The 19332-nt window shown below is 39.4% G+C and overlaps 1 protein-coding gene and 1 long non-coding RNA gene across 2 annotated transcripts; one reads left to right on the top strand and one right to left on the bottom strand.

Moving 5' to 3' along the window:
- Positions 1-1267: 1267 nt before the first annotated feature.
- On the bottom strand, positions 1268-18733 carry LOC100551533 (uncharacterized). The gene is made up of 6 exons (XM_003219119.4): positions 18324-18733; positions 15784-16059; positions 12178-12432; positions 7327-7482; positions 6061-6180; positions 1268-3668 (listed from the first exon to the last, which is right to left on the bottom strand). The coding sequence occupies exons 1-6, from the start codon at positions 18589-18591 to the stop codon at positions 3478-3480; spliced, it is 1266 nt and encodes a 421-aa protein (XP_003219167.2). The 5' UTR covers positions 18592-18733; the 3' UTR covers positions 1268-3477.
- LOC134297407 (uncharacterized) lies at positions 6175-8034 on the top strand. Its single transcript, XR_010004135.1, has 2 exons — positions 6175-6593; positions 7153-8034. It is a non-coding gene; the product is annotated as an uncharacterized LOC134297407 (long non-coding RNA).
- Positions 18734-19332: the final 599 nt, after the last annotated feature.

Below are 19332 nucleotides of genomic sequence, written 5' to 3'. Positions count from 1 at the left end.
TAGAGCCCCAGGACTGTGTGATGATTGTGATGGAAGGACTTATTTTTCCAAACCCTTTACTTTGAATTAAATCCATAGTCACAGTGGAACAGAAAATCTGATGCCTAGACAGACACTATTAATTAGGCAAGTAAAAGCAAGGAAAAAATTAGAAGTGACTGAGGGTTGAGTAAAGCAAACACCAAGGTATTTCAGGTTCTCTAACTGACCAATATCATGAATAGGGATCTGAAAAAGACTAATGAAAGTAACATGTACCACAAACTTTCTAAGAATCCATCCTGTTCTAGAAATTCTTGAAATGCATGGGTTGCTGTGTTTCCTGGGCTGTATGGCCATGTTCCAGAAGCATTATTTCTCAGCGTTTTGCTTGCATCTATGGCAGGCATCCTCAGAGGTTGTGAGGTCTTGAAATTATTATTATATTGGCAGGTGCATTGAGTCAGGTGAATGACAACAGGGTGGGAAAGAAGCCCAAAACACTATGTTTCTATCCTATGACTGATAATAGCAACTCCTTAGGAATCACATTCCATGTTGTTAAGATTTATAAGTGCACAAATATGTTATCTCCACCAGCTCCCCACCAAACATATGCAAACCGTATCTTCGTAAACACGTATGGGGAGCAGGGGGTAAGATCGGTGGAGTCTTTTTTCTTTTTTTCCTGTGGAGTGAAAGCAAAGACGCTGAAAGACATGTCTTCTCCCTGTACTATTCAGCTGGACTTTGAGGGGCGAAGGTTGCAGTTGCCACCTATTTAAAGGCTAGGTACTTGGTGTCTATCAAAATGGACTTTCCTTAGATACTGGTGCTGATCAGAATTGTTTCCATTGTTGTAGTTAAAGTGGATAAATTAGGAAGGTGTTTTGAAAAGAGGGAATCCAAAAAACTGTGATGGAGAAGCTTGGAAGAGAATAGCTTGTTGGATCCCCACTTTCCAGAGGATGGGTGAGCTATTTGTAAGAGTCTAGAAGCCATTTTCATCCTTCTGCAGACCTTGGCAGATTTCTTCTAGGCACAAGGCGAAACAGGCTTAGAATAACAAACTATGGCTCTTGAGGCTTGTGATGAGTTCTATTTGGTTTTTTGTGCCTTTGGGGGGTGTGTTTTGTGATTGGGTGGCACTTCATTGCTGCACATGGCAAAGAGAATATGTTTGCCCTTTTAGATGCATGATCTGTTCTGTTCAACTGAAACTTCCTAAGTGATAGTTTGGCCAGTCTAAGGAAAATATAGCAGAAATAAATGCTTCTATTTTTCCACATTAGGTGTACAAAAATCTCTTTTATTAGGTGTTGCATCATTAAAAAACACAGACAAAAACATTACATGGGGTTTCTAGTTTTATATTGCTGCAATACAGAGTAAGAAATTGGAGTGACATGGCTAGCTGTAGCTACTCTGCAGTGTTCTTCAAGCAATTTTTGTTAGCTGCCCATGCACCTTCCATAATGCAGTAAGCATGCATCCCACCTTCCCAGTATTGAAAAAGCACAGCAGGATTCTTAACATTCAATACTTTAGAAAAGTGGTTCTCAACCTGTGGGTCACCAGGTGTTTTGGCCTACAACTCCCAGAAATACCAGCCAGTTTACCAGCTGTTAGGATTCTGAGAGCTGAAGGCCAAAACATCTGGGGACCCACAGGTTGAGAACCACAGCTTTAGAGCAATACAAGAGGCCCATTTAGTTAAGGTTTCTAATTTTAAGACTCCCATCATCACATTCACCACTATGACGATAAGGCTTTAGGTAGACAAGTGACAAAACCCTGTACCAAGCCATAAGTGGTGCAAACATTGGTGGAAATAGCAATTGGTCCTATATGTGGTCACCAAGGAATGTTCTCAGAAGAGGAAGAAAAAATGAACATCTTGTCCCTCCCCCCATGTCTGAAGAATTCAGAATATAGATTTGGTCATGAAACAGCTTTTGGTTCTCATATAAAAAGTTCTGAACTTATCAACCTTATTAGATCTTTCTCTTAACCCTGGGCTCTGTTGTCAAGTTGAAGTCAAAATCAGCCTCACCAGTATTTTTAGAAAAGCAACCTTTTAGTTGTACATTCCTGCTCTCTGTAATATGCTAAGCAAGATACAATACCATATTTCTTTGACCATGGCACCAAGAACATCAATTCAGAATTCTAGTTCCAAATAGCTCATTGATGTTAATGCTCACATAAAATTGTGGCAAAGTCAACATAACATTAGAGTCATGTTGTCTTGTCAAATCCAGTATCCTGTTTCTTACATTGGTCAGCCATAAGCAAGATATGGATACAATAGCGCCCTCTAATTCATATTCCCCTGCATCTAGTATATTGGATGTATATTGCTATCCTGACTGCTCACCATTGGTAGTCTTTTTTTTCATATGATTGTTCCAGACATCAGCAGTAAAGCCATTAGAGCCAATGGTCAAAGCAGCTATGCTACACCAAAAAAGTCCTGAAGGACACATGGATTTCTAAAACTTTTCATTTGAAATAAGCTATAAGTTCAGCCACAACAGAGACAAAAACCATAATGAAGCACCTGCTGTAAATTACATTGATGATGTGTGCAAACTGCTTGAAACACTAAGAAAAGCACAAGATGAATGCTAAGAATGATTATGTTGCTTAGCCCAGCAGTCAATTGTTGCTGAAAATTGCCAAGAGAGTGAAACAAATAAAACAATACTAGTTGTTAATATTGCATGGTGAGCTAAAACAGGTGTAGAACATCTGTTAGCATTCCTTTTGAAAATGCAAACAGTAATGAGAGGGTAGGAATCACTTTATCTAAGAACTGGGTGAAACATCAAGAGTTTGGTTCAAATCAGATGATGTGCATTTCAACATATTTCTAGGCTCCAAAAATCCCTTGTCCAAAGAGCCTCATAATCCTCACTTTGTAAAGAACAAGGAGAAAATTCCCAAGGTCCATTAAATATACACCTCATTGCTTCCTAGTGAAGGAAGTCTACAGTAGGTACTTTACTCAATGGATCCTGGCATCTGAGATGGGAATAATTTGAATATTAGATTATACAACTTTAGCCCATAAGAATGTGCAAAACCTAAACATCTTTCTGATGAATCCAAAATGCTTTCTGTGATTTTCTAGGGAATTACTGCTTTTGATATTTTTTTTTCTTTAGTATTTTCTCCATTGTGTGTCCAGTCCTGGACAGAACCATCAAGGATTTCAGAAGACCAAATGTTGACACAGAAGCAACACTGAAACTATTCAGATGATCTGAGGATAAAAACTCTTACACTTACACATTTCTCATATTTAATTCTAAAGCTGGTGCTGTTAGATGTAGAAGCACCATTTTAACCAGCGTGAATTATTTTGAAAAAGCTGTGCGGGCTTGGCTAGTGTAGGCAGGTGATTTACAAAGGATGTTATTATTATTCTGAGATGGGTTACAGTGAAGAATCATCAGTTTCCAAGACTGCAAGAAAACATCAGAGGAGTAGATCCAATCAAGCATTAGTTGGATCAGGAAAACAGTCTTCAATGACTTCCAGGGCTGCGCTGTCAACCAAAACCTCTCGAAACTCTGTCTCCATTTCAGCTTTCTCATCTGTTTTGGGTTCTGATTCTACCTTGGCTCCAGTTGTAGGATTCAAATCCATCTTGGACTCTTGCTTAAAACCTTCACCAGTCTCAGTGCCTTTTCAGGAAAAATTAGGAAGTATATAAAATTTATTACACAGGATCATTTCTCCAGCTTAGCCCAAATACACATTCATACCTCTTACCTTATGTAGAGACTGAAACATTCATAGAAAGTTTTAACATGTTGCAGTTACCCTTACTATGGTAAGCTCAAAATCTAACCCATTTCTCCCAATGTTTGGTGGGAGGAGTTTAAATTTTCTATTGTCACTAAATTAGTCATTGCCAATAAGTTATGAAACTGTAGGATTGACAGAGGAAATTGTATATTATAATTTAGTCAATACTGTTTCCCAAAATTTGCATATTTTGATGTTGGCATCTACAATTACTCTTTGGGGGATTTAAGTTCCGTTCCCCAGGTTGGGGCCCCTGGTGGCACAGTGTATTACAGCTCTGAGCTGCTGAACTTGTGGGCCAAAAGGTCCCAGGTTCAAATCCCGGGAGCAGAATGAGCGCTGGCTGTTAGCCCCAGCTTCTACCAACCTAGCAGTTCAAAAACATGCAAATGTGAGTAGATCAATAGGTACCGCTCGGGTGAGAAGGTAATGGCGCTCCATGCAATCATGCCAGCCACATGACCTTGGAGATGTCTATGTACAACACCGGCTCATCGGCCTAGAAATGGAGATGAGCACCAACCCCCAGAGTCGGTCACGACTGGAATTAACGTCAGGGGAAACCTTTACCCTTTTTACATCCCCAGGCTGGCACTTTCCAAATTTGTACAAATGCCACAATTCAATTCAATTCCTGACGTGGGTTGATGGGATTTGTGACCCAACACATGTTAAAAATGCCAGTTTGTGAAGGAACTGTTCTTTAAAAACATTACATTTAACAACCTGCATAACTGACATTTTGCCACTGATCTGCTATAAGAAGAAGATGGTACAGGTGGTGGTCCAGCAGTACCAAATGAGTTCAGCATCTCTGGGTCATACAGACTCCATACAGCCACCAAGTAGACTCAGTTTGGGACAGTGCGGACATCTGCCAGGTGCTTTCCTGAATGCCCCATTCCAGATTAGCTCCAAGGTATGTAGCCCATGAAGAAGGGCCCTTTGATAGTTTGAGAATGGCAAAAAAGTAACCCTGAAAAATTTCACCACAGAGCGTCGGAAAAGTATGTTACACATTATATCAAAATAGGCCTGAGAAGAAAATTCAAAAATATTAGGAAAATGTTTAATATCTATTTCTCAAGTCTCAAGAAACCCTGATGAGAATAATCCTGGATTAATGAGAAGCCTCACAGATGGAATGTTTAGCTGCATTAAATTGCATTATATGAGTCTACACTGACCATATAATGTAGTTAAAAGCAGAGTTTTCTGTGCACAAAATAATATTTCTATGCAGGAAACAGCATTTTCCAAAATAGGTATTTTCTGTGCATAAATTGCTGTGTTCATTGTAGAAAATACTGTTTTCAAGTGTAAAAATTATGCCTGCAAATTTTGCACCAGAAAGTCCAGAAAGTCCTGAAAGTTGCACAGTTTTCAAAGATTCCTATTCACCTCTCAGTGACTTGGCTCTTAGAAGTACTGGATTTATGACTTTTGAAGACATTGCACCTGAAACTCATTGAACTCTGTTCTGGTTTTCAGCTTTCTTGATCTGGACTGTTTGATGCAGCTACCTCCTGCTTCTTCAGCTTCTGATGGGCTTTTGAATTCTGGTCCAGTCCTGAGAGCAGAATACCTCTGCTTTTCTGTTACAAGCAGCAGCATCCCTCTGGACTCTAACACTTTCTGTGTGGCTGTCTGGATAGAGCACATACATTATAGAAAAATGACAAGAAAATGCTCAGCAAGAGTGACCCATGGTAGTGGAGAACCTCTGCATAATGTTGTAGCCTACTGTATTTTATTGAACAGCAGCTGCACAAAACGACCTTAAGCAACCTTTATGGCATCTGAAACTAATTCACTGAAACTAATTCACAATCAAAGGATACTAAGAATGTGTCAATTTTGCTGCCATCCTCCTCCACATCATTGTGAAATCTGGGAAAACTGTTTTGAGACACACCTATACAAGTCCATCTAACCACCTCATCACAAAGGGTTAAAATCGGCACCAAACGTCAGTTTAGCCCAGGTCACCCATAAAGCCCACTGGATCCCATTAAATGATGCCAGTGGGGCTCCGTGGGTAAAGTAGGTTGGAGTGGCAACACAGGAGGCTTCCCGTGTTGCCATTGGAATCCATGGGGCAAAGCCATGTAATCGGCACTTTCCCCCATGTGATCGCCCTTTACTGGAGCCAGGCAATGTGGGCATGGGGCATCGGATTCCCCCCACACTGTGATGACATGGAGCAATTCTGGTGAGCGTATGACAAGGCATTTTTTTATATAGCAAGAGCTGCATTGTTGTACATACCAGGATTGGCTGTGTTGTCACCAGGGGCACCTGCAGCCTCACAGTGTTCTCCATTAGGTGGACTTTTTTGCCCTTCACTGGATATGGCTGCCAGGGTTATTCCTTCATCTTTCTCGTCCTCTGTAGGAAAACATGACAAGAGCTTGGGAGGGACAAATTGAGTCAGGACTGATAACTCGCATATCAATGGAGTGGTAAATCCATTCCAGATTCTTGCTAGCTTAAAATGAGCTCTCCAAGGTGCTGAGTTTATTGGAGAGAGCCTTTAAGCCTGAATTAAAACCTGGAATGAATTTCCTGTCCCACCTGCATGAGAACCACTAGTTGCCACTGTGCGGATCATATGTAGCTTTCCCTTCTTAAAATGACTCAGATTTTATGTCTTCGTCAAACTTTCTTAAATTTGTATCTAGCCTCTCCACAAGCCAATATAGCCTGCAACAGTGTTCCTCAAACTCTGCTCCTCCAGGTGTTTTGAACTTCAGCTCCCAGAAATCCCAACATTGCAACAAGGAACAAACTACTTTTAAAAGGTAACATGCCAAGTTGTCCATCTCTAGAACTATATTAATACTTTTCAGTTAATACTTCTCAGTTTACCAAATATTCTAAATGAAGCCTTTAATTCTAGATTTCTATAAGGAAAATTGTCACCATGTAACTAGAGAGGGAAAACCTAAAAGCTACAAACACCAGCACTTCAATATCCCATGTACATATTTCTTACTTATCATCTAGCTGGGAAAAAACAAAACTTAAAATTAGAAACCACAAATGTGGCGTCTTTCTTTAAAAGGAGAGTGTGTTGATAAAACAGAAACAGCCACCACCTTAACACAGTGGGATGTCAAGTTGAGTTTTGTAATAATGAAAATATTGAATTCAGTTATATATAGGTGGTTCATGATATAAAGCTATAGTTGGCTTTTGTCAACCTGTGCCCTACAGATAGATTGAGAGTTACAGTCCAACATATTTTGAGTGCACCAGGATGGAGAAGGTTGCTGTCAATCATCTTTCAGGAAGATATTTGCAATAGATTTTTGAGTGGGTAGTAATACCTTGTCTTAAACAGCATTTCATCCGTTCTAGGGAGAAAGTCATGCTTCTTAAAATGGAAGAGAAAAGCCCTCACTACAGGAGAGGGGTGGATGGGAAGATGGCTTTTTCTGATATGCTTTTTTGAATTATTTTCACTCCATCTAAGTAAACATCATAGAATTGTGTTTTGAAGCAGCCCCTAAGAACATGAAAATGGCTACTTACCAGCAGGCACTGGGATGAAATGATGCTTGCTTTTCATGCAACAGCAAGTAATCACTGAGGCAAGAACGGCCAGAAGGAGAGCCCCACCAACACATCCTGCCAGAATGTACAGGAACAATGGGTTCTGCAGTAGATCCTCTGGGCGAAACAAAGAACCTATTTAAAAGAAAGGAGGAGGAGGAGGAAGAGGATTGTTGAGAACAAAAAGAGGAAAAATATTGTGAAATATCGAATCCTAAAAATCAAGCTTCATCTCCTCTAGGAAAAGAAACTAACTGTGGTGCCACATAGGCGTCTTGGGGCAATTCAAAATGGACTGACTGAACATTTGAATGAAAACATCATAGTGAGTACAAAAAGGAAAACTACTTTGCGCATGCCACATTACCTGACAATACTACATTGATTTCTAGTTCTTGGATATAATCCAAACTATTCTTTTTTCAAAATTCGAATCAATAATAACTGGTAGATTGCGGAACCAGGAATTAATTGGGTACTGTTTTTTTTAAAAAAATGAAAAAGCTAAAGAAGACCTGATGTTAAGAGTGTCAGACAAACATCAGACAAATTAATAAGAAGCACAAATAACAATAGAAAGAAGAGAAAGAATGAGGAACCTTGTTTTCATTGTCAACCTGCTGGTCTGCTTCAGTTAATAGTCTTGTAGATGCAGCCAATAAAAAGTCATTATTATCCAGTCACTAATCTGGTAACTTCTGAGAATTTTGACAAGTTCTTTCATTCTTGGCTGCTACTTCCCGACAGATGTCAGGTGGTGCAATACCTGCTTGACAGTATAATTCCTCCAGTGGTGTGGGGTGTAGACATCCTGTAATAATGTGGCATGTCTCATTAAGAGTCACACCCACTGTTTTAACGTGATGCAATATGCTCCATACTGGGCATGCATATTCAGTAGCAGAGTAGCAAAGTGCAAGGGGAGATGTCTTCACTGTGTCTGGTTGTGATCCCTAGGTTGTGCCAATCAGCTTTTGTACGATGTTATTTCTAGCACCCACTTTTTGCTTGATAGTCAAGCAGTGCTTCATGTAAATCAGAGCACAGTTCAGGGTAACTTCCAAGTATTTTGGTGTTCTGCAATGCTCCAATGGGATTCCTTCCCAGGTAATTCTCAGAGTTCGAGATGCTTATCTGTTCTTGAGGTGAAAAGCACATGTCTGTATTTTAGATGGATTAGGAATCAACCAGTTTTCCCTGTAACAGGCAGTAAGAGCACTGAAAACTTTGGAGAGCTTCTGTTCAACCATTTCAAAGCTCCCAGCTTGAGCATTGATGGCATGATCGTCACCATAGATGAAACTCTCTGTCCCTTCTGGCAGTGGCTGATCATTTGTGTAAATGTGGTGGAATGAGTACCCTTAAAATTGCATCTCCCAAAGGCTTCAAAGAGAATTACCTATTTTTATACAACCCCTCCCGCCAAAACACACATACTACAACAACTGGGAAATGTATGAAAAATGATCTGGTACCTCCTGCTGAGGTTGGGAGAAGGTGAAATGACTACACTCACTAGAGTTACCCACCCCAAAATAAATATTTCCTTCTTGGGGGCAGAGGTTTCCAAAACACCAGAAGAAGAAGCAAAGATAATGCATTCCAAATATAACTGAGAACATTTCTGGTAGCATTAAAAACTGCATTCTTTTAGCAGAAGTGTTTAGGTAACATTGCATACATAAAAACAAAAGTCAGTCTACTCAACCCTCTTATATTAATGTGAGTATAGAAATGAGACAGGGCATGATTCTTGCAATTGCTGCTCTGCCTCTCTAAGTCTACAAAGGTATGAAAGAGCAGAAATAGCTCTTTGTGACTGAGGGGACTGCGCGGCACACTTATTGAACCGTAAATAGCAAAGCAATGCACAACTGCTTGCAGTTAGCAGCTTATAAGCAACCCATTATTGACTGCAATTTGTTTGAAACATTGAGGAAGCAATGGATAATAAAGATATTTACACACACATACACAATTTGCTTGTTTGTGTAGTAATCAGCCTAGACAAGGACATAAGCCTTAAAAAGCAAAAATCATTGTTAAAATTATAAGTGATCCAATTATATATGAGAAAGATATTATAATACTGCATTGTAAATTGCTAACATTTGTAATAATTTGGCAAAGGATATCTAGGCAAGAATCACAAGTTGAGCCCTGGAGCATTTGGTCATCATATTGAGAGCTTTTTCTTCTGTGTCAGTGCTAGAAAAACAATGCAATAAAGACTGGGAAAAACACATGGATGGAAAATTCAAAATTGAGCTTTCCGAGGTTAATAGTTTTTGATGGTAGCACACTATAATCTACTGGTTTAAATTGATCTTAGTGCAAGGCTGTTTTAAAAAGAGAGAGATGTGAATGGATGGGCTTGTTGCCTAAAGGTGGCCATTGTAAGGCCTCTGTTGAAACTTCATTTCCTGAATCCTTCTATCAAAGACATCTTTGATCACTTTAGTACATGGCCAAGAATGGGACAGGTTTGTTTGACCTCTTGTCTGGTTTTGATACCATTGACTTTCTGGCCACCCAACTGGCACAGGATGTGGAAGCACTGCTTTATAGCATCTCTAGTCTTTTCTGAAGGAAAGCTGATTTCCCTAGGACCAGAAAGTGGTGCTGGGGGGGGGGGGATCCTTATATTAGATCCTTAGCTGATGACTTGTGAAGTCCCCCCTGTCCCTTATGCTATACAAAACCTACATGAAACTGCTGAGCAATTTCTGTCCAGAGATTTTTGTTTCAATATGCCAATGACACCCAAATTCCTACCTAACTTCAAAGCAGGGGATTCCATTCTAAAGCAGTGCTTAACATCCCTCATTGGATGATTACAAACAATGGAAGTTTAATGCAGATAAGGCAGAGGTGCTTCTTCTCAATCAAAATGCAGATCAGGGAATAGGGATTCGGCTTGTGTTACATCAGTGCTTCTCAACCTGTGGGTCCCCAGTTGTTTTGGCCTTCAACTCCTAGAAGTCCTAACAGCTGGTGAACTGGCTAGGATTTCTAGGAGTTGTAGGCCAAAACGCCTGGGGACCCACAGGCTGGCAACCACTGTGTTAAATTGTGTTATAATCCCACTAAGGTTCACAGTTTGGATGTACTCTGCACTTAGCCTAGAGGCCCAGGTTCCTGTGGTGGCCAGAAGTGCGTTTAAACATTTAAATTTTGTGAGACAACTGTGTCTATTGCTTGAAATGCCTCATCTACCCATTATGGTAAATGCTTTAGTTACCTCCTTTTTGGATTATTATACATTGCTGTATATGAGGATGCCTCTGAAGGTGTTTGGAAACTTCATCTATTCTAAAGAGATATAGTGAAAGTCTTAACTAGGGCAGGCTAAAGGGACCATACAACTCCCCTACTACATCGGTTGCACTGACAGTGCACTGGCAGAGTGGTTGTGAATGTATAAAGCCCTATACAAATTAGGTTCAAGCAGATTAGATTGTGCAGACAGTTTATTTATACAATTATGATTTGGGTCTGGACAGGTAAGGATGTGGAGGGAGGGCTAATGTGTTTTTCCACTTCTAGAACAATGTCACATAATTGGATATGTCTACAAAAAGCATGTCTGCTTATCACAAGAATCATAGAATCATAGAATCATAGAATAGTAGAGTTGGAAGAGACCTCATGGGCCATCCAGTCCAACCCCCTGCCAAGAAGCAGGAAATCGCATTCATAGCACCCCCGACAGATGGCCATCCAGACTCTGCTTAAAAGCCTCCAAAGAAGGAGCCTCCACCACAGTCCAGAGGAGAGAGTTCCACTGCCGAACAGCCCTCACAGTGAGGAAGTTCTTCCTGATGTTCAGGTGGAATCTCCTTTCTTGTAGTTTGAAGCCATTGTTCCGTGTCCTAGTCTGCAGGGCAGCAGAAAACAAACTTGCTCCCTCCTCCCTATGACTTCCCCTCACATATTTGTACATGGCTATCATGTCTCCTCTCAGCCTTCTCTTCTGCAGGCTAAACATGCCCAGTTCTTTAAGCCTGTCCTCATAGGGATTGTTCTCCAGACCTTTGATCATTTTAGTTGCCCTCCTCTGGACGCTTTCCAGCTTGTCAACATCTCCCTTCAACTGTGGTGCCCAGAATTGGACACAGTATTCCAGGTGTGGTCTGACCAAGGCCAAGTGTTAGTCATACATACATGTATGAATTTCATCACCTCTTCAGCAAAAATGTCAGTTTTTCACCATCTACAACTAGGAAAAAAGTGCTTCAGATGTTGTTGTAACACAGTTCCCATTGGACCTAGCCATCATGGCTAATGTGAGGAATGATGAGCATTGTAACTCAGGGCCTTCCCAGGGCCCTTCCACACAGCCCTATATCCCAGAATATCAAGGCAGAAAATCCCACATTATCTGAGTGTGGACTCAGATGATCCAGTTCAAATCAGATATTGTGGGATTTTCTGCCTTGATATTCTGGGATATAGGACTGTGTGGAAGGGCCCTCAGTGGCAGCTGGAGAGCCATATTTTCCCCATCTTTGTATCAGGAATATACCCTTAGCAGCTGTTTAAAGAGGACATTAATTCACTGAAATGCTACACAGCAACAGGAAAAATCAAGTTGGAAAAAGACTTAAATGAGGACAAACTATTTGTCTTTCTTATTGTTTTACATATTCTAGTACAAGAACTGCAATCACACTGGTAATGAAATCCACTCCATGAAATATGAAAAAGATTACATTACAAATCATCTTCCTTTCTTCTCTCACCTTTTGGAGTATAAAAGAGACAGATTTGCGGATAAACATCAAGACAGCACTTTCAACTTCCCTAAGGAGGAATTAAAATATCACTTACCATCACTGCCTTCATTACATGACAACACAATGGAGGAACTGCTGCAGCTGTTTCTTCTGTGGCAAACCAGCTTTCCATGGACTCCTTTTCCTAAAATAATCCTCTTACCACCATCCTTCTGACAAGCATCAACATCATTCATTCTACTCCCATTCAGAGTCCAATAAGTACTGTCATTGGCTTGTCCAGATGCTTCACAGGAAAGATCGGCTCCTCCATCAGGTAAACAACGAATATGAACAACCAGAGGCAGCTCTAGGTAGTGTAAGAGGGGTGGAAGTTAATGTGACAAGACAATAATGTATGTATGCTTCTCAAGTGGCACATACATTGGTGATTAGTGATACCAAAGGTATAAAACAGGTTTTGGACTAGCTTCTGCATGAGAGAAAGGTATGAAAAGCTTTTCATAAGAAAGCTCTGTGTGAAGCAAAGACTTTACGAAATTTTATTTCCTGCTCTGAAGTCATGTACTCATTCATCCTCTGCCTTATGGTATGTGTTTTCTCATGTCTCTATAATCTTAGAATTGGGATTTGTTCAGCAAATAACTAATCAACACACACAATTTTATTTATAACATCAATATTGGGAGGCTCAAGAAATAACTGAGGGGGAAGAAGAAGGAAGCAACACAATTTTTCCTTTAGTGTCAGGCCTATGAAGAAGCCAGGAGAATTTGCAGCAACTGAACAGTTAATAGTCCATTCCTAGCCAAAGGTGACTTAGCAAAGCTTTATTACATTCACCTGTGTCTATGCTCTGACCCATCTCCCTACCTTCAACCCTGTGCATCTGCCCTTGTTTTGCCTAACTGTTCTTTGTTTCCAGACTGCAGACTACTCTTTTAGTATTTTGTTCCTTCCACACTGACCCCCTCCCCCATCATCTTTAAAGCCCTACATGGTTTGGGTCCAGTTTATCTACAGGATTGCCTTCTCCTGTATAATTTACCCTGGACACTTTGATCCTCTGGGGAACGTCTACTTCATCCACTCAGAAGCTGACTGAGGACTGTCCCTAGACTGTGGAATGACCTGCCAGAAGAGCTTTGACAGATAAATGAGCTGTCAACATTTAAAATAGACCTACTCAGTCAATTTTAAACTGTGAATTTTAAATTCATATTTTATTAGTATTGGTGTTTTAATTTTTGTTTCATGTTTGTAACATAGGTCCTTTTTACCCATGTGGGGGGAGATGGGTAACAAATAAAATGATGATGAAGATTTGAAGCAACTGGACCGACTGAACCCCACAAGAAAGACCATACTTATGTCATATCCTATATTAGTGTTTCCCAAACTTGGATTCTCATATGTTACTAGATGACAACCGCCTGACCACCACGAGTCCTGAAACATATTGAGATCCAAGAAGGGAGACTACAATTATATAGTCCTTGCAGTGGCATATTTGCCCATCTCACTTCAAACAGAGAAAAAATAAATTAGGAAATAATAATCTTCCGCACAAATACACAGTAGCACCTGCCTCACTCATGTCACCACAACTCAGCAAAACCCAAGCGATGCATATGGGCACAAGACAAAAAAAAAACCAACAAAGGGTTCCTTCATAACTCAGATCACTGGGCACACCATGCAGGAGTATCTCTGTTCCTCATCACACACATTTAGAATATTTTCCAATTAACAGTGGTTTATTACGATAGCTTGTTCTATTGTGTTTTAGCTTTTTTGTCATCAGGTGTTTAGCTGTCTTTTTTGTGAGTCATCTTAGGTCGCTTGTTGGGAGAAAGGTGCAATTAAGATAAAATAATACAGGCAGTCCCCAAGTTATGAACAAGATTGGTTCTATAAGTTTGTTCTTAAGCTGATTTTGTCTGTAAGTCAGAAAAGATACATTTTAAGACCAGGCGCGTACGCATGCACACACACACACACACACACACACACACATATTGTGGAAACAAGAATTGATGAGAAAGCTTCAGTTGAGACACTTTTTCCCCATGATAGCTATTTCAGGAGTGAATTTCCCTTCTAAGGAATAGATTTCTCTCACTTCCTGTCGTCTCACCTCCGTTCTTAACTATGAGTCGTTTGTAAGTGAATGTTAGAAACTCAGGGACTGCCTGTAGTCTGATGATGAGAAAGAGGGAGAAGGAAAACTTTGCACACAAAGAAGAGAATTGCACCATAAAAAAGGCCTTTAGGACAATACCAATACTTCTCAGCCTAATTTGCCATGCAAACATTGCTAGAAAAGGTTGCATCCTATGTGTCAAAATGTAAGAACATATTTTAGATACAAGGAAAAAATTGTACTTTCTCTCCCATTCCCTCCTTTATAATTTCAAAATCCCATTTCAAGTTCACTGCAAGTGTAACTTTACATTTTTGTCTCCAGGTGGCATCAAGAGTAATGTGTTTCAACACTTGTCTCATAATTTCCAACCTTTTATATTCACTTCCAAGTCCCTTTCTTATGTTTTAATGACTTGATCTAAATGCATGCAGAGATGTTGTTCGTTTTACTACAGTGACAGGAAATAAATAAATGAGTCCTCTCTGATTTAGCTTGCTAGCTACCCACCTACATCTTTGAATAAAAACCTATATTCCCTGTGTTCTTGGTAATTCAGTAAGAATGATATCAGGAATCAGTAAGACTGATGATTCTCCTGAGCAGTGCTTATGGCGATGAAGTCTGAAAGCCACAGCTTTTGCCAAGTCTCAGTGTTGAGTTAGTGTTTTGTTCCTGAACTGTTTGTTACTAGACTGGTGACGTCAAGTTTTCATTTAGGACAGAAAAAAATCTTCACAGATCATTTTAGATAATTAAATTGATACTTTGGTTGTGTGATAGACCAACCCTATTCACTGTCCTTTGATAAAAATTCTACTAACCTTTGGTGGATCTACTCCCAGTAAGAATTATTGTAGCCTGTGCATTCTAGCTATAGCTTAGAAAAGATTTTTTTTTACTACGTCTCCCAGAATACCCAACCAGCATACAGACTGGACATCCTGGCTAAGGGACCCACAATCCCTCACCAAATACTAGTTCTGAATGTACTGACTGCAGGATTTTGGGAATTATACTCCAAAAATATAAATTTTTCAAAATTCTGACTTTCACATTGGAAAGAAGCTTTCCATTACTGTACCTCTGTGCCATGCAAAATGGCAGACCATTGTCTAGACTTCTGTCTGCTCTGCAGCTGGTAAGGAGCTTTTGGACCCATAAACTGAGAGGTATCTTGAATTAAAACAGAGTGAGGGCAAATTCACAAATCTGCTCTTCACGTAGACAAGCATTTCTTCTTTCAATCCATATCATATAAGTAGTGGGATGGAATTATTACAACAAACACAAATCATGTTTTGTTCTATAGCCTTCATCTTATGGGAATGTGTACCACTGTATCACAGGCGTAGCTCACTAACGAGAAGACTAATTGGACAGGATTTTTAAAGTAACAATCTATAGTTGGATGCTAATTTGGAATTAAGACACATTGGAAAAGTGATTCAAATTTTCTTAATAAAACCTCTTAGGCTCATGATGTCACATAAACCCATAAACTGCATCAGCAAGCTCTGTGTTTGCTAATGTTGCTTCCAAAATTAGGACACTTACCACACACTCTCAGTAAAAATGTTTGGCTGTCATTTTCCGACCAAAGAGTGTATTTCCCTTCATCGTTTTCTGTTAAATTTGTTATCTCCAGGACTTTTTTCCTCAGGCAGATCCGTCCATCACAATCACTGCAGCAACCCATGCTGATGTTTGTTGAATAAGTGCAATTTCTTTGGTTCGTTACTGAATACTGGCTTATATTTTGAATTCCTAAAGGGATTAAAACTGTGCTGCCAATGTCTCCGGTAGCCCGAATTATGTCACTACAAACCTGGCCTGCAATAGGAAGAAAGTTCAGTTATTGTTGTGCTGTAAGGAATACTCATATTTGGCTTCACATTGACAAAAGGAGGGAACATCTCAACACCATGTCAAGCATTTCCAGAAGATGTTGAATGTGCAGGAAGAAGTAGCACTAATTTTGACAATACAGTAGAGTCTCACTTATCCGACATTCTGGATTATCCAACGCATTTTTGTAGTCAATGTTTTCAATGCATCATGATATTTTGGTGCTAAATTTGTAAATACAGTAATTACTACGTAGCATTACTGCCAAATGAACTACTTTTTCTGTCAAATTTGTTGTATAACATGATGTTTTGGTGCTTAATTTGTAAAATCATAACCTAATTTGATGTTTAATAGGCTTCTCCTTAATCTCTCCTTGTTATCCAACATATTCGCTTATCCAACTTTCTGCCGGACCGTTTATGTTGGATAAGTGAGACTCTACTGTACTTTGGTCAATGTGCCGAAGGCTTTCATGGCCGGAATCACAGGGTTGCTGTGAGTTTTCCAGTCTATATGGCCATGTTCCAGAAGCATTCTCTCCTGATGTTTTGCCCACATCTGTGGCAGGCATCCTCAAAGATTATGACTTCGAAGCTGCAAGGATATTCAATGCTAATCAAGGTGGTCAACTGCACCAGTCACACTTGCCTCAAAAGACAAGAGGTCTTTCTCCCACCCTAGACATTCCACAGATATATAAACCTCCCTTGCTTAGTTTCCAATATACCTCACAACCTCTGAGGATGCCTGCCATAGATGTGATTGAAACGTCAGGAGAGAATGCTTCTGGAACATGGCCATACAGCCCAGAAAACTCACAGCAACCCAATACTGTCATCTCCAATGCAAATAATAAGAAATCTTTGTTTATGTGGAGGACACTTCTAAAAATATCTAGTTGCCTTTTCTTCTGTTCCCTCATAACTAAACATCATTTCAATATAAGTCCAATGAGATACGGGCACAAACCATGTGTCTATAAATTCAATAATATCCAATTGATCACACAGGCTGTCCTTAATGAAGACCAATGCAGTCCTATGCATATTTACTTGGTTGAGGGTAAATCTCATTGAACTCACAGAGGCTTATGTCTGGCATGTATAAGATGGCACAGTAAGGCTACATTTTTCTTATTCCTTGAAAATAGGTTCCATTGAAGTCAGTAAGACAAAACTCTACACTACATCTACTCAAAACCGTAGTCTGCTACAACAGTGCTGCTCAACAAGATATTGTTTGCCAGCCCATTTCAAGTTTCCAGAAAAGAAAGAAACAGTTGTAATCAATCTGGCACACTGGAGGGAAAATCTGCCAGTCTTGCACATTAGATAACATCTCAACCACTACTATACACTTGGGTTCAGAAATAGGAATTAAAACTTCAATTCACAGATATCAAATTTATGACAGCATCTCTTTTGAAAGGATACATAGTGATACATTTTTTCAAACAAGTCAAACAACCAAAATGTAACATTTTATCCAGGTAAAGCGTTTAATTTGGAAGGAGATGATATCGAATGAGCATGATCTTTAATAGCCTTAAACTGTCACTTGTACTGATGTCCTGATGCATCAATCTGAAATGGGTCTTTGCCTAATCCATCAGTCTCAAAAAAGCAATGACTAGCAGAAATATATTGATATGGCATAAAAAACAGTAATAGAAATATTTTCCAGCTACTACACAATATTCAAATGATTCAAATGATGCAGATTACAGAGTGCTGCTTGCAAGTAGTAACATTTGAGTTGGTTACTGTTCCCAAAGTCATGAAGAGATGTACAAAAGGATTAAAGTACCATTTTAGAAAAGAGGATAAAACAAAAGATTAGTTGAAAATCTGTGTGCATGGACCAGGGCAACTAAATTATTTTGGTTTAGTTTTGTCTAACACATTAAATTAATTTCTGAACGTCACATCAATAAAAAAATAAGATATCCCAGAACAAAGTTGTCCGGTCTCCCATTCTGACATTATATTACATACAGAAATTCTCAGCATTCTTTATTTCTCTTGCATTTCAAAGGTAGTGCATTGAGGAAATAGAGTTACAACTACTTTATGAGGAAAGATCTGTCTTACTTTGGAGTGACTGTCCCTTTTCATGCTTTGGCGATTGTGAGAGCAATATTTCCCTTGGTCTTACTCCTTTGAAGCAAGGGAACACCTGAATAAAACTGCTGTTTCTGCTTACCTAACCAAAGCAATGCCAATTTTATAAAGAAGTTTTCCACTTACCATCAATACTGGTCAGAATCAATGAAAGGCATGGCAAGAGGAGGAAAAGATGAACATCCATTTTAAACATCTTCTTGCATTGTGTGGAGAGAAGAAGGTCTGGCTTTGCTGTTAAACCAAGATACCACTCAGGAAATGATGTCAAATACAGGAACAAAAAAGGAAAAGAAGAACATGCACTGAAAGGGTCCAAGACGAATACAGATTGAAAATAGAGTAGAAGGGTGCTTGGTTGACTGACCTCATGCAGTAGCCACATCACCCTCATGATCTATTTCAATGGTTCTGTATGCAGGAAATGAGGTGTGCAAGAATAAGATAGTGAAGAGATGAAATAGTGATCTAAATAAGACCACTCTAGATCATGTCAGAGCTACGAAGTACCAGAGCATATCCTGATATTTTTCTTTTTCCCTATTCTCATTTAAGCCATTGATTCTTAGATGTGTTGACTGATATAACATGGAATATAAAATGCAAGGAAACTTAAAGATTTTATCCAGCTAAAGACGGACATAACACAACATCAATAAAAGCAAAAACAGAAAAATGACAAGTTATACTTGGCCAAAATCAATAGTTTGGAACGAAAATCTGCAGAATCCCAATCTACCACGATATACAATACCTATGCATGTTAGACACTGTATAAATACATGATATAGATTTTGAGGGTTAGTATGAGCTGAAGAAATTCCATAGTATTAAGAAGAGAGTTACCACAGCATACTGATGAAGCATTGTTCGTAACCCTAACTCATACCCATAGAACACAGAAGTCTCTGATTGTTGTTGGACTGAATCTCACAGCTTTCTTCACTATATAGCTTCTGGAGGACCACATGCTTCTCATTTGTCCTGCAAATTAACTATGTTTATCATAGATACAATATTCAAGTAAATTCAACTCTTTTTTCTATCTGTTTTGTTTGCCTGCTTTCTTCTAGAGTGGACCCATGGGAGCTGCCAGTGCAAATGGTCTTTGCTTAGATCGCCTGAATAAAACTAC

Source organism: Anolis carolinensis, chromosome 3 (assembly GCF_035594765.1).
Source record: "Anolis carolinensis isolate JA03-04 chromosome 3, rAnoCar3.1.pri, whole genome shotgun sequence".
Taxonomy (NCBI): Eukaryota; Metazoa; Chordata; class Lepidosauria; order Squamata; family Dactyloidae; genus Anolis; species Anolis carolinensis.
Note: the sequence above shows the minus strand (reverse complement) of the source record. Positions and strands in the feature narration are given on the sequence as shown.

Excerpts from the sequence above, each read along its gene's own strand:
- LOC100551533 (XM_003219119.4), bottom strand. The coding sequence starts at position 18,591 with ATGAGGGTGATGTGGCTACTGCATGAGGTCAGTCAACCAAGCACCCTT. Across the intron at positions 7,483-12,177 it reads ATGTAATGAAGGCAGTGATG|GTTCTTTGTTTCGCCCAGAG; the intron begins GTAAGTGATATT and ends TCTTTTAAATAG. Across the intron at positions 6,181-7,326 it reads TTTCATCCCAGTGCCTGCTG|AGGACGAGAAAGATGAAGGA; the intron begins GTAAGTAGCCAT and ends GTTTTCCTACAG.